Genomic DNA, 14,923 nt, shown 5'->3' on the forward strand with positions numbered 1-14,923 from the left:
AACCCTTCGTCCTCCGGAGAAGCATCACATTACCTGCTGACAGCTGACCTATTAAGGAAACAGCTGTGGAGACTAAGACTGTGGTGCCTGACCACATCTGTCCCAAGGTCCTGAAGTTACATTCCCACCAGCTGTCTGACATCCTCCATCACATATTCAACCTGAGTCTGGTTAAAGAAAAGGTGCCAGGGCTATGGAAACCCTTCTCTTCAGCACAGTTAACCAAATAAGTTACCATATCCTTTGAAAAACCCATCCCCTCACTGACATCACATGCCTTTAAAATGATGGACAAGCTGGTTTTGACCCCGCAGGAATAATCTGCTCTGGACTTTGCCCCATGTACATGTGGATGGTGCTGCAATCATCCCACAATAACCATCTTGTTTCCTTTCCTTTCCTATTCAACAATGGACAGTGATCCCTTTTAGTGATCTGACGACAATGCAGTGATGGTGTTTGTAGTAAGGTGTGATAGGAGTAGAGAGAGCAGGTGGACTTTTGCAGCAATTATCCTTATTGTCCTCCATAGAGATAGGTACCTTTCAAATTGGAAACAATACTAATTCCCAGTACTTGGGAATCAATACCGGTAGTCAACAGTACAAATGTTCAGTACTTTGTGTGTGTTGATGTGTTAGTAAATGTTAATTTGTTTAATAATATATATTTTTTAAATGTACTGTATTCAACATTTAACAGTGAACTGATAATGTTAACTGTACTGAGTGTCCAGTTGTTATATTTAGTATTCTTACACTTATGAGTCTGATTTGCAAGTATTATATAGTAAGGATGTAACGGTATCAAAATCTCACGGTACGATATTGTGATATATGTCCAAAAAAGAGAAATACTTAAAAATGCCATAGTGTGTAAAGGAAATGGCAAGAACGTTTAGAATAACACAAACATAATGCTCAAATGTTTTAATCATATTCATTACAACAAACATGTATTTTAAAGTGCACAGAATAGTGCAGGAACATCCACAGTTTCAAGCAAATAAAAAAAATTAATTAAAAAACTTACAGTAAAGTGTCTTTAAAGTGACAATGTTAACCTACAATGTAACAAGTGTAAAATAATAATGTTCACTTAAGTGTCTTTCAACTTTTATTTTATGAGAAGCAGTGTCCTCCACATTGGACATTTTTTTATCAGCTTGGAAAATGCTGTGCCTCACAAATTGATGTTTAGTTTTGCTGGCTTCAAATATATTTTCTGGGTGACGGTTTATGTCTTTCACCTGAGTGCAGCTGAACTTTTTGGCGTTAACTTTTTGGCCCCTCGTTACATCGAGAGAAAAAGCGGTAGTAAAAATGAATGGATGGATTGAGTGTTCATCAAGTAGCTTTTCAGTTTGGCCATATTTTTCATGGTGTACAGTTTTTTTGGGGTGATTTGACCGGCATTGTATCGACTTGGAAACAAGACGAAAGTGGTGTGGTTTGCTTTGCAGAGAGCAGACTTTCTTACCTCTGCCAAAAAGGTTATGTTTGAGGGTTTGTCTGTTTGTTAGCAGCATAACTTAAATAGTTACGTATGGATATTTTCAGAAAATGGCCAAAAAAACAAAAACAATTCCTCTTATCTACTACAAGCACACTTCACTTAATTCCTGCTTACGGCGTTCCACGCCCCCACATTGCGGTCCCCCGCTGCGCAGAGGATACTGAGAGATGTAGTTTATTTTCAGACCCAGTCAAAGCGTAAGCGCCAGAAAAAACTACACTCACCTAGTTTTCGTTTGATACCGTCACACATTAAGGCATTATTGTGAATACTTTGAAACCGCAATATGTACAATACAGTTACAGCCCTTTTGTATAGTAGACTTTGCATGCAGTTACAATTCTAAGGCATTTGATGGCAGCAGTGTCCAGGCAATGGTGTGTTGCCATACTCAGGAATTTGTATTTGCCATTAAGTTCAATGTGCTAGTTTTGTCTTTTACTGAGTCCTAAAAAGTCTTTAAACTGTACACACCAGCTGTTTGATTGTAACGTGTATCTTAGTTTTTGTTATACTTAACAAATTTGGAGGTGTTAAAATCGCCATGTAAAATCACTTAATCAGTAATATATATATGGCATATAGCATCGAGTTAGCGCATTTTAAAAAGTGGAGCCTTACTTTTGAGCGCTTCTTTCTATCAGGCATGCTTTCTTTATTGGCATGGAAAATTACACCAATAGCTAATAGACAGTCCGCTGTGAATACGCCTGTTTGCCAGCCAAGTGCTTGAGCTGGTGCTCAGTCTGCAACCGGACATAACGTTACGTGCAAAAAAAAGGTATCGAAAAATATGTGACCTTTCGATTTTACGTGACTCAATACCCGATAGTACTGTTGGAGTTTGGTTGGTACTTATAAGTACCAAATTTGGTACCCATCTCTAGTCCTCAACAAATCTATCTATATCTACAGAAAGTCTGCATACTTACTTTTGTAACAGCATATACAGGAGCAATGGGGAAATCAATGGGTGCAACAGCAGCATCAGCAAAAGCTAGATGGGGTAAAAAACAGATAATTGAAGATTATTTTTTTTAAATTCTGTTACAAAAAGCCATTCCACCTTGTTAAGATTGCCGTTTTATAAAGAGATGGCACATTCATCCGTTACCTTGCTCCTTTACACACACCTACAAACCTGGTAATTAACCTGTTGACACTCACGTCATCCTTTTGAGGCACCATTTCCATATCCTGATTTATAGGTATTATCATAAGAATACATGTGTGATTAAAATGTATTTCTCACTATTGAACTGTGACTTGGAGGAAAAAGGAGCGGTTCTGAGGCAGACAGAAAGACAATTTATTTTTCTTCAGTACATTGTTCGACGACTGTGGATCCCTGGATAATTAATCTGCAGCAATAATAATTTACTTGGGGTGTAACACTCCTGTACTTACCTCGGTATTAGGTTACTGTTCAGTTTATTATGGTACAATATGGGTACAAAATGCAAACCATACAACTAACTTAGCCAATAATTACAATTCCTGTACTGCTTCACTTTTAAGGAAAGTAAAGCAATGCAAGTTTCGAACAGTAACAGTATGATGTGTATGATTGATTAGTAATTTTTTTATTATTTTTAGGATATGTAAATTCCTGAAGTGCAGCCTAATATAAATAATGCGAGCTCACTGAATTTGTCTCATTTACTTGTAGTTTTTGACCAGTGGCCACATACTGAAAGCAGGCTTCCACTTTGATACTTAGTATCAACATTTCAGATGATTCTTTCAGCTCTATTTTACCATTGTTGCTATTTTTTTTGTATTTTTTATTTGTACAATGTGCCACATGCTCATTAATTTAAAAAAATCTGAAAACAAATGGCCCCCTCAGGCCGCACTTTGGTTAACCTTTGTTTATGTGATTCACTGGCAAGGCTTTGTGAAGATTACTGACGACAGATGAGTGCCTCCATATCAAAATTGTTACAATATAAATGACCAGTTTTAGAACTGCTGATGACTAAATACTAACGATGTCCTGGTACAACTTTTTCCACTTTCAATACGATACCGATATTGGAGTCTTGAGTTTTGGCCGATACAGATATTAATCTGATACAGCATCAGCACAAATCATTGTGCATACCTGCATTATTTTGAAGTGTGGACTATTAGAATATGTTTGAGCCAGTAAAATTAAATAAATAAAAAAATAGAAAGTATGAACAACTTATGACAGATTTTTTTTCAAGTGAAGTAGTGTGTGAATGTGAGTGTGAATATTGTCTTTCTATCTGTGTTGGCCCTGTGATGAGGTGGCGACTTGTCCAGGGTGTACCCCGCCTACTGCTTGAAGACAGCTGAGGTAGGCTCCAGCACCCCCCACAACTCCGAAAGGGACAAGCGGTAGAAAATGGATGGATGGAAGTAGTAGTTAGTGTTTTGGTGACAGCTAGTGGTCACCATAATTCATTAAATTAAGGTCATGGCATAGTAAATTAAATAATTCAGACATGTTTGTTATTGAATACTTTCTAATACACTTCTGTCTTGGAGACTTTGTATGTGTAAGTAATATGCAACTATAATTATTTGATATGTGTTTATATTGATAAAAATGTGATGTTTCAGACTGCAATATTGTTCAATTAAGGACACTTATTATGTATGCCAAACTTATGAGCTATTGTGTGCTTAGCTGTTGCAAAGCTGCCAGCTCCTAGTATCCTATAGCTCATCATGTCTACCAGTTGTAAATGACTTGACTAAATCACAAAAAAAGACCAACCTTGTGTGCTTAATGGAGGCCATCTAGCTGTAGTAAACGTAAGTAAACACACTGCAGGAGTGCTTGTATCGTAACTTTTGTCAGATATTTTAGAAGCAAAATTATTTTATTTTGCTGATATCAGACCGATATCCGATATCAACATTAGATCGGAACACCACTCTTAAATACTAATTTAACCCAAATGTTCGCATTCATTTAGAATCTATAAACAATAATGTAAGGATCTTGCTAGGGTTCAGTAATTCCACTGTAAAAAAAAATGTGGCAAGTTTGAAGTGCAAACTTACATACAATCCTGGCCAGTGGAGTGACATCAAGTCTTTTTGCAGCATCGGCTGTCATTAAGACAAGGGCAGCCGCCCCATCGTTCAGAGTGCTCGCATTGGCTGCAGTCACTGTGCCTAAAAAAGGTCAACAAAATAGGTAATAATACCTAATTTAGGTATTAAATATTACAAAATAGATCATTACCGTTTTCTTTCTGAAACACTGCCTTAAGTTTGGAGACTTTGCTGAAATCCACACGCCTCCACTCCTCATCCTCGGACACGACCACATCAGGTTTTCCTGTGAGGTATAAATTAATGTGATCGCCTCATGGGGCAAAAAAGTGTCACAGACTCAAGGAAAAAGTTTGTTTTACCACCAACCTCTCTGAGGGATGCTAACTGGAACAATCTCCTTGGCCAATACCCCGGACTCATATGCGACTTTGCTGCGAGTGTATGAGCTGATAGCAAAATTGTCCTGTTCCTCCCTGGAAATGTTGTTGTTCTTCGCCGTGTTCTCTGCACAATTGCCCTGTTTGATAAACAACGTGAGACGATTCCAAATGATTTACAAGCTAACGGTGGATGTGTGCACATGTGTACATTAACAAAGCTACTTTTATTGTGGAAATATTTACCATGTGGAATTTATTGTAGACATCAGTAAGTCCGTCCTTGACTATGAGGTCCTCTATCCTCACTCCGCCATAAGCTGGTGTTTCTCTGGGCATCACGTAAGGTACATTGGACATGCTCTCCATACCTCCTGCCACCATCACATCCTTTACAAAAATTAACTCACATAAGACCCTTGTACACAGCAGGCACTTTATATCTTTGGGAAGTGTGTGCAGTGCTGAACATATTTTATTTAATGACAACATTGCATATGATATTTGAAGTATACAGCTGGTGTGTACATTCTACTACTGTTTAAAATGTTTACTTTGTGCAAGGAAATTGACTCACAGAAAAATCTTACCGCATAAATGAACAGACATTGAGGGGTAGCCTGAGTATTTGTCGAATGCAGAAGAAAATATTAGCAGAAGTCTGCGACGTTACCTTAAAGATATCTATAACGTTTGGTTCTTATTATGGCAACTTCTTAAACACTACAACGTTATTGTTAAAGTGTGAAGCTATTTGGCTTGATAGCAAACATGCAACAAAGTTAACTGTTTGCTAAACACTATCGGTGTTGTATTAAAAACATATTTGCTTTTGTAATGCGCTTCAGACATAGCAAGCTGAGCCCGCCACCGCCCTCTTCTTTGAATGAGAGCTCGACAGATATAAAGAACACTGTTGTCGGTCAAGATAAAATTATATATAATAGAGATTTTATATATATATATATATATATATATATATATATATATATATAATGAAACAAAAATTGAGCTCTTTCGCCACAATATCCAGCAATATGTTTGGAGGAGAAAAGGTGAGGCCTTTAATCCCAGGAACACCATCCCTACCGTCAAGTTTGGTGGTGGGGTAGTATTATGCTCTGGGCCTGTTTTGCTGCCAATGGAACTGGTGCTTCACAGAGAGTAAATTGGACAATGAAAAAGGAGGATTACCTCCAAAGTCTTCAGGACAACCTAAAATCATCAGCCCGGAGGTTGGGTCTTGGGCGCAGTTGGGTGTTCCAACAGGACAATGACCCCAAACACATGTCAAAAGTGGTAAAGGAATGGCTAAATTAGACCAAAATAAATGTTTTAGAATGGCCTTCCCAAAGTCCTGACTTAAACGTGTGGACAATGCTGAAGAAACAAGTCCATGTCAGAAAACCAACACATTTAGCTGAACTGCACCAATTTTGTCAAGAGGAGCCGTCACAAATTCAACCAGAAGCTTGCCAGAAGCTTGTGGATGGCTACCAAAAGCGCCTTATTGCAGTGAAACTTGCCAAGGGACATGTAACCTAATATTAACATTGCTCTTTGTATAATTTTGACCCAGCAGATTTGGTCACATTTACAGTAGACTCATAATAAATTAATAAAAGAACCAAATTTCATGAAAGTTTTTTGTGACCAACAAGTATGTGCTCCAATCACTGTATCACAAAAAGAAAAGAGTTGTAGAAATTATTGGAAACTCAAGACAGCCATGACATTATGTTCTTTACAAGTGTATGTAAACTTTTGACCACAACTGTACATATACACCAGAGGTGTCCAAACATTTTCCAGCGAGGGCCACATAGAGAAAAATTGAAGGATGCGAGGGCCACATTTATACATTTTGTATATGAAAAATACTCAAACCAAAACAAAGTAGGTGAACATATGCTAAAATTTGAAAAACACATCTACATCTTAGCTTTGTGTTACAGATAAAGCAATAAAATCATTCATGATTATTTTAATAATGATTTTATTTGTATTTATGTTAACTGTGCTCTAAAGTAAGCTGGTATTTACTAATATTGCTATTATACCGTCAACTAAAACACTTTTGAGGGCTTTAGTACACTCAGAAACATATCATGTCTCACAAGAAATTTGCATATTTTTTCATCATGACAGGACACACGGAAATCATCAAAAACCTTGTGCAGGAAGAGCCTCAAGTTGTCGGCCATTTTGGTTTCCAGGTCCCATATTTGGGGGATTTGGTCCAGTTGAATTTTTCATAGTTTTTTGTTCTAATTGGATTTATTGAGTTTTTTGTTCTAATTTGGGAGCTGTTTAGAATGTGTCGCAGGCCAATACAGATGGAGCTGCGGTCTGCAAATGACCGCACTTTGGACACCCCTGGTATACACACATATATGCACGAACGCGCACTGACAAACTTTTTTTTTTCCTGTATATTGTTTGGCTTGGCAGAATAGCTTGTTTCATATTCCTTTTTGGCAATTATATTAGCTAACTATTGATTTCATTTGCCGGTAAAATGTAGCAACTTTTTTTAATCCAGTAGATGGCAGGTGCCCTTTAGGAAACAACAGCTAGTGAGTATGCCATACACTCATTCACACTTAACTATTAAAGCAGCTATTAACAATACATTAACAAGTAGATGTATTAGTCTCCAAAAGATAATATCACAGCAACAATCGTGCTCTGTTGTTGTGTTTGTCGTGTGCCAGGAGTACAAGTAATGAGAGAGCAGATCGATCCATAAATCTGGGATGTTGATTACAGTATAGGAGCAATATTGTTTAAGTTTAAGACCACAATAATATGATACCTGAATACAAGAGTACCGTAGTTTGAGGGCAAAAAAAGTATTTCAATGAGTAGTATATTGTAGTTTTTGCCTATGTTTAGTTATTGTGTACTTTTGACTTTGTTCATCTCAAACAATTGTACATAGTAAAACAATAAAAAAAATGTTAAAATATTGTGTTGATATTGTTACACTGTCAATAGCATTCAGCATACATAAATTAAAAAATGACAGTTAATGGATGTACCGGTAATCGTATCAGCTAATCTCACTTATAGATGATTGGAACCGGAAGCAAGCATAAAATGTGAATCGGAATATCCCTACCAATAATCTATACACAGTGTAGTATTACTAATTCGCAACTCTTATTTGTATAAGGCAAGTCCAATTGAATGTCATATCTAGTAAAGTAGTCATCAGACAGATTTTCGGACACATTCCTGGGACTCTGCTGTTGTGCAGATGTAAAACACAACAGACCTCAGGAACAATTATCAATAAGTTCCTGGACATTGATTAAAAAGGAGGCTTTCAATAAAATATATTGCAAACTCTGAAATCTGATCATCTGTGTAAAGAAACGCTGCACTTTCATGGAAACTTCTATACAAAGCATGAATTATAGACCATGGACCAACTCTAGTGGATGTGAGGACAGCTACCTGGTGTCCGCACATTAAACTCTGTGCTGCCATCATGATAGCTTTCATCCCGGAGGCACACACTTTGTTGATGGTTGTTGCTGGAGTGCCAAGTGTCAAGCCTGAAAGTATGAATGAACACAAATTAAATATCAAACATGTTGTAGAAGGATCACACATTGTTTTACTCCTTCAACAGTGTTTATTTTCATGTCAGTAGCATATCATTTCCATAGGTACAGTGTTTGTCAAAAAATAGAAACCGTTGCACATGAAGTCATTTCACAATAGGACCATAGTGTATGTGCAAAAAAACAATACAAACAAACAAATAGTATAGTAACAATACAGTACAGTATGGCTTAAAACTCGTAATGAGAGCACTTAACTCGACAAGGGAGGTGTGCTGGTGCATTGACCAGACTTCCTACTGTGGTGCAAATTATTTTTCTACTGGTGTGCTTTATTTTGAAGGTATGACTTTATTGAAGGGGATAGGGTGGGTTGTAGAGTGGACTGGAAGCTGTCTTGCTGCAATATCAGATATATTGTTTTCTTATCAAAGCTGAAATGCAGGGAAGATACAAGAACTGAGGAAGAGCTGGGTAGAAAATTGAATGTCATATCTAGTAAAGTAGTCCATCCATCCATCCATCCATCTTCTTCCGCTTATCCGAGGTCGGGTCGCGGGGGCAGCAGCCTAAGCAGGGAAGCCCAGACTTCCCTCTCCCCAGCCACTTCGTCTAGCTCTTCCTGTGGGACCCCGAGGCGTTCCCAGGCCAGCCGGGAGACATAGTCTTCCCAACGTGTCCTGGGTCTTCCCCGCGGCCTCCTACCGGTCGGACGTGCCCTAAACACCTCCCTAGGGAGGCGTTTGGGTGGCATCCTGACCAGATGCCCGAACCACCTCATCTGGCTCCTCTCAATGTGGAGGAGCAGCGGCTTTACTTTGAGCTCCCCCCGGATGGCAGAGCTTCTCACCCTATCTCTAAGGGAGAGCCCCGCCACCCGGCGGAGGAAACTCATTTCGGCCGCTTGTACCCGTGATCTTGTCCTTTCGGTCATAACCCAAAGCTCATGACCATAGGTGAGGATGGGAACGTAGATCGACCGGTAACTTGAGAGCTTTGCCTTCCGGCTCAGCTCCTTCTTCACCACAACGGATCGATACAGCGTCCGCATTACTGAAGACGCCGCACCGATCCACCTGTCGATCTCACGATCCACTCTTCCCTCACTCGTGAACAAGTAAAGTAGTAGTAGTAGTAGTAGTAGTAGTAAAGTAGTCATCAGCGCTTTTCTACCTTCAAGGTACTCAAAGCGCTTTGACACTACTTCCACATTTACCCATTCACACACACATTCACACACTGATGGAGGGAGCTGCCATGCAAGGCGCTAACCAGCACCCATCAGGAGCAAGGGTGAAGTGTCTTGCTCAGGACACAACGGACATGACGAGGTTGGTACTAGGTGGGGATTGAACCAGGGACCCTTGGGTCGCGCACGGCCATTCTTCCACTGCGCCACGCCGTCCCACGCCGTCCCACGCCGCGTTTCAATCATTAGCGTCAAATTTCCGCTGCAGATCTAAAAACATGTTTGATGACACTGCAGGTCCCTGTTAACAAATACTGGGAAACCACCAGCGGTGGGTTTTTTTCTTCCATTTTTAGCGGCGCTATTTTTCTATGTTATCAGATGTATTTAATGTTATGATAGTTATCGTGCACCTCTACTTTAAAGGGGAACTGCAGTTTTTTGGGAATTTTGTCCATAATTAACAATCCTTATGTGAGACAAGAACACATACCATATTTTTCGGCCCATAATGCGCACTTAAAACCCTTTAATTTTCTCAAAACTTGACAGTACATCTTATAACCCGGTGCGGCTTATGTACTTTATTTTTCGGAGTTTAAGTCGCACCGGAGTAAGTCGCACCTGCCGAAAATGCATAATAAAGAAGGAAAAAAACATTTATAAGTCGCACTGGAGCCCGGCCAAACTATGTAAAAAACTGCGACTTATCGTCCGAAAAATACGGTATGTATGAAATAATTCTGGTTGTTATTGCGGTTATTGACCTCAAACTAATTTTATGTGGTACATGGTGTAATGATAAGTCACTAGTAGATGTCAGTCACACATAAGAGATACGTGTGGACTGCGAGTTGACACCTGTTGTTCAATAAATGATGCTAGCAAGCAAGCACAAAACTTTGATTTTTTATTGACAATATAGAACATTACACAGGGTGCTCAAAAATCTGTTAACATTTTTTACTACGACTTTGCTACGAACCCGCTTTGCTTGATGAATTGACGGAGCATTATGGCTACCGTAGTCAGACGTACTGTGTTTCAACATACTGGTATTATCATGTTGTGTGTGTAAGGACCCCAAATGGCACCTATTAGGAAACACTATCTGGGGTTTTCTTTGGCCCAATTACGCAAAACCAACTTTTCTTAATTTTTGGTACCTGCTGTTGTGTGTTTGAGATCTGCATAAGTTCCAAAAATAGTCAATAAGCTCCTTTCTCTATCCTGTGTGGGACATTCATCCTCTGCTATTGCCATTTGTAATACAAATGAGTATATAGTTTTAACTTAATCCCACTGCTCCCCTCACCTTCCAGGGGGTGAACAAGGGGATGGGTAAAATGCAGAGGACACGTTTCACCACACCTAGTGTGTGTGTGTGTGTGACAATCATTGGTACTTTAACTTTAGCACCATTATTTTTATGAGACCAAATTAACCATTGATTTAATGATAATACATAATTAATGTATGTATATTCTTTCAAATGCCCTAATCTTGTATTTCTCGTGTATTTCAACAATGTGGTTGAAATGAAAACATTTAAATCTCCAAGTTAAATAAAACAAACAAATAATAATACAATATACTTTGTCTGATAGCCAAATTATGCACTTATATAATACATTAATTAATAATTAATTAATACAATATCTTAAGGAGGGATAGGTGACTCAAATATACACAATCATAACAATAAATAAAAAATAAAGTACTGACAAACAAAGTTGTACTTCAATATTGAACATGTAGGCAGAGATAGAGTTGTAAATTACTTAACTGACAATCAAGTTTGAACTTTTATCTAAAAATGTCCTAAGTAACAAAGTAAACCTACAGTTCAAACCGATGTATTAACAGGTCATATGCAAAACAAAATTAAGTTAGGCAGATTCCGAGTGAGGAACACCGACATCACAACATGACAGCACTTTTAAAAACTGCTAATTTTATAACAGTATTAAATGGCAGCATGTCTTTGGCGATGCATGTCTGTGAGCGCACACTACTTTGCACTGTATCGTTTACGCTGACATGTCACCTGGCTTTTTCACCAAACGCGAAGTGAGTGTGGACCGTCGAGTGGTTGTATTTCAAGTGGCCGTTGTGGTAGTCGCACACATTCGGCAAACTGGCCTTTTGGTCTTGATAGGTTCATCTCGTTCCAAAGGTTTAAACTGAAATATTCCCACATTGGAGCGATGGCATTTGGTTTTGTGTTCATTTTATCCATGTCAGCTGCTACATGCTAACTAGTTGCACTGTGTGATGCTTGCCGGCCAGCAGCCCCATGTGACCGTGTCACTGCACAAAAAGTTAAAGACACTTAGGCCCAATCCCTATACACCCCATCACTCACTACCACTAGCCCTTATTCACTACTACTACACCCTCAAAATGAAGCAACAAGGTGTAGAGCTTTGTAATCTTCCCTAGGAATTGGGACACCACTTGCTACGTCACTGCATAGCTTACGTTCGGGCACGTAAGTGACGATGCAGTTATGTTTGTACATACGTCCCACCTCGAATTGTCCCGACACCAATATTTTGGTACCAAAATGTACATCATTATGTATTTCATTGCTTTTTGATACTTTTCAAAATAAAAAGGAACACAAACAAATGTCAATATTGGCTTCATTTTAACAGAACATTTATGATAAAACTTACGATTAAACATATGTTTTTTATTTCACCCAAAGAACAATTTTAAAAAGATTGAATTAAAATTAAAAGGCGCATTAAACACATGGGCTTTTCTGATTGCACTCAAATAACAGTTTACAAATATTTTACATATTAGATGTAGCCTTCCATAATCTAGAATTAGGTTAGAATAGAATAGAAAGATTTATTGACATTGTATTAAATGCTTCATGATTTATGGATGCCAATTTTGATCTGTGCATTAAACACAAACACATTAGAAAATACTGAAAACAATAAAACTAAAAGTAAACATATAAGACATGTAGCAGGTAAAAGACATTGTTAAAGATAAAAAACAAATTAAATAGTGGGAATTTGTTACACAATTCAGTTAATTCACTTGCATTATTTTATGTTTGGTGGGCGGTTTGGATGTTGATAATTTTCAACAAGCCAACAAGCTGTACGCGTGTCTTGTATCTACTGTATATGTGCATGGGGGAAGCTGTTAACTATATTACCTGCCATGCATTAAACTCCTTATGCAGGTCTGAATGTGTTATTTAAACCTAAATTTGAAGCAACGGTAGTAATGCTGTATTGACACATTTGGCGAGGCATGTTTTGTAGCAGCGCGGCATTTCTGTGTTTAAAGCGTCACCTTTATCGTTAGTTTTGAAGCCCAAATACCTTCTGGCATCTCGGATCCCTGCACACTGCAAGTATGTAATTAAGTAACAGGCACATTAATAATAATAATATATAATATTTACGTATTTTGATCTTTTTAAGCATACGGCGGCAAATTTTTTTCACAGAACCATCACAACGTTCGCAATTTCCTTCAACAACTACTACTGATCATGGCAGACTTTATGAGAGCCAACAATGACTGGGATGTTTATATCTTCCAGTTCAGATGAAGAATTAATCATAATCCTCAGGCAGGTAGAATGATTTTTTAAAGGCTAAAAAGAGCGTATTTTCATGACTTTCTCGCCATTTCCGGGTCTAAGTTGAATGTCAGAGTTGGCCAACTTTTCAGTTTATGGCAACAACCTTTTAAAAGTGAGAAGCATTATTTAAAATCTACAATTTGTCACGTGGGGGTCGCAGCGGGGTTGTTCTTCCAACGCAAAAGAGACGGCTCCGGACGACAGCGTGAAGGAAGGCTTGGATTTATTGACATAAATCACTCACTACCACAAAACACAAAAATACAACCAAAAAAGGCAAATGTGCCTAAAACACAAGAAGCTGCTAATTAGCAGAAGCTATGGCATGGATTAGGAAACTTACTAGGTCAGAACGAGACATGAACCGGTGTGACACAAAGACAATGCAGGCAGCACGAGTGATGAACAAAGGTAAGCTTAAATAACAGTGACATGATTGGTGACAGGTGTGTGTGAGTCCAAACGTGGAACAGGTGAAACTAATGGGTAACCATGGAAACAAAACAAACTCAAACAAGGAAGTGAAACCAGGAACTAAGGAAGTCCAAAACTAACAGCATAACTAAACAAAACATGATCCGGACCACGGATCATGACACAATTAACTTTTACCAGCTCAAAGGCAATGCAGCAGCTCAACAGCTCAGTCTGTCAATAGCTACACAAGCTAGTAACCTCTCTGGGATAACAGCTTTGCTAAAAGTAATTCCTCTGTGTTAAATAATATCGCTTTGGTTATTTTCATGTAACGACATGTAACTGGAATATTGTTGGCGGGTTTTGGATGTTTTTTTGAGGGTTTGATGGGCGCAATAGATTACTCCCATAAGCTACATTGTTAGCCAACTTATACTTCCTGTATATTACAATTTAGAGTTCATAAAAAAGCAAGATATATGTGTTTTTGTCATACATATTATAGAAATTATAATTTGTGGGTAACCCCCCCCCCTATAGGGGGGGGGTTACCCACATATGCGGTCCTCTCCAAGGTTTCTCATAGTCATTCACATCGACGTCCCACTGGGGTGAGTTTTTCCTTGCCCGTATGTGGGCTTTGTACCGAGGCTTGTGCAGCCCTTTGAGACACTTGTGATTTAGGGCTATATAAATAAAGATTGATTGATTGATTGATTGAAATTATAGGAAAAATTCAAAAAAAGGGCAGTTCCCCTTAAATACAACATTGTTTTATAGGGGTTGAATATTTTGTGATGGGACTTTAAAACATACATTTAGTAAATACCACATGATGCATTCATAATAAATTCATAAAACATAATTTTGGTTAAAAGAAAACGCAGTTTCATTTGGCAAAACAGGCCAGCCCGCCTTGGGAAAGCCACTCTACAGCTCCCTAAGGCGGAGGGTGGTCTAGCACTTCCAAACTTTAGAAACTATTTCTGGGCCTGCAATATTAATAAACTTCTGTACTGGGCCCATTGCGACTCCCCAGCCGCCTGTCCACTTTGGGCTCACATAGAGGTGGCATCGTCTAATGGTTCCCTGCACGCGGTGATTTGCTCACAGCTACCATTATGTTCATTGGGGACCTCCCTAAACCCAGTTGTTAAAAATACCATTAAAATTTGGACTCAATTTAGGAAACATCACGGCTTGCACAAGG

The 14,923-nt window shown here is 38.6% G+C and overlaps 1 protein-coding gene across 1 annotated transcript in view; it reads right to left on the reverse strand.

Moving 5' to 3' along the window:
• Nucleotides 1-14,923, reverse strand: part of acat1 (acetyl-CoA acetyltransferase 1) — a 38,324-nt gene that overhangs the window by 12,760 nt on the left and 10,641 nt on the right. Inside the window, exons 5-10 of the mRNA XM_061963197.2 lie at nt 8,385-8,485; nt 5,172-5,315; nt 4,915-5,065; nt 4,736-4,831; nt 4,552-4,665; nt 2,448-2,512 (exon numbers count right to left, since the gene is read on the reverse strand). Coding sequence (XP_061819181.1) covers nt 2,448-2,512; nt 4,552-4,665; nt 4,736-4,831; nt 4,915-5,065; nt 5,172-5,315; nt 8,385-8,485 — 671 coding nt within the window. The remainder of the gene's footprint in view (nt 1-2,447; nt 2,513-4,551; nt 4,666-4,735; nt 4,832-4,914; nt 5,066-5,171; nt 5,316-8,384; nt 8,486-14,923) is intronic.

The sequence above is a fragment of the Nerophis lumbriciformis genome, linkage group LG09 (assembly GCF_033978685.3).
Source record: "Nerophis lumbriciformis linkage group LG09, RoL_Nlum_v2.1, whole genome shotgun sequence".
Taxonomy (NCBI): Eukaryota; Metazoa; Chordata; class Actinopteri; order Syngnathiformes; family Syngnathidae; genus Nerophis; species Nerophis lumbriciformis.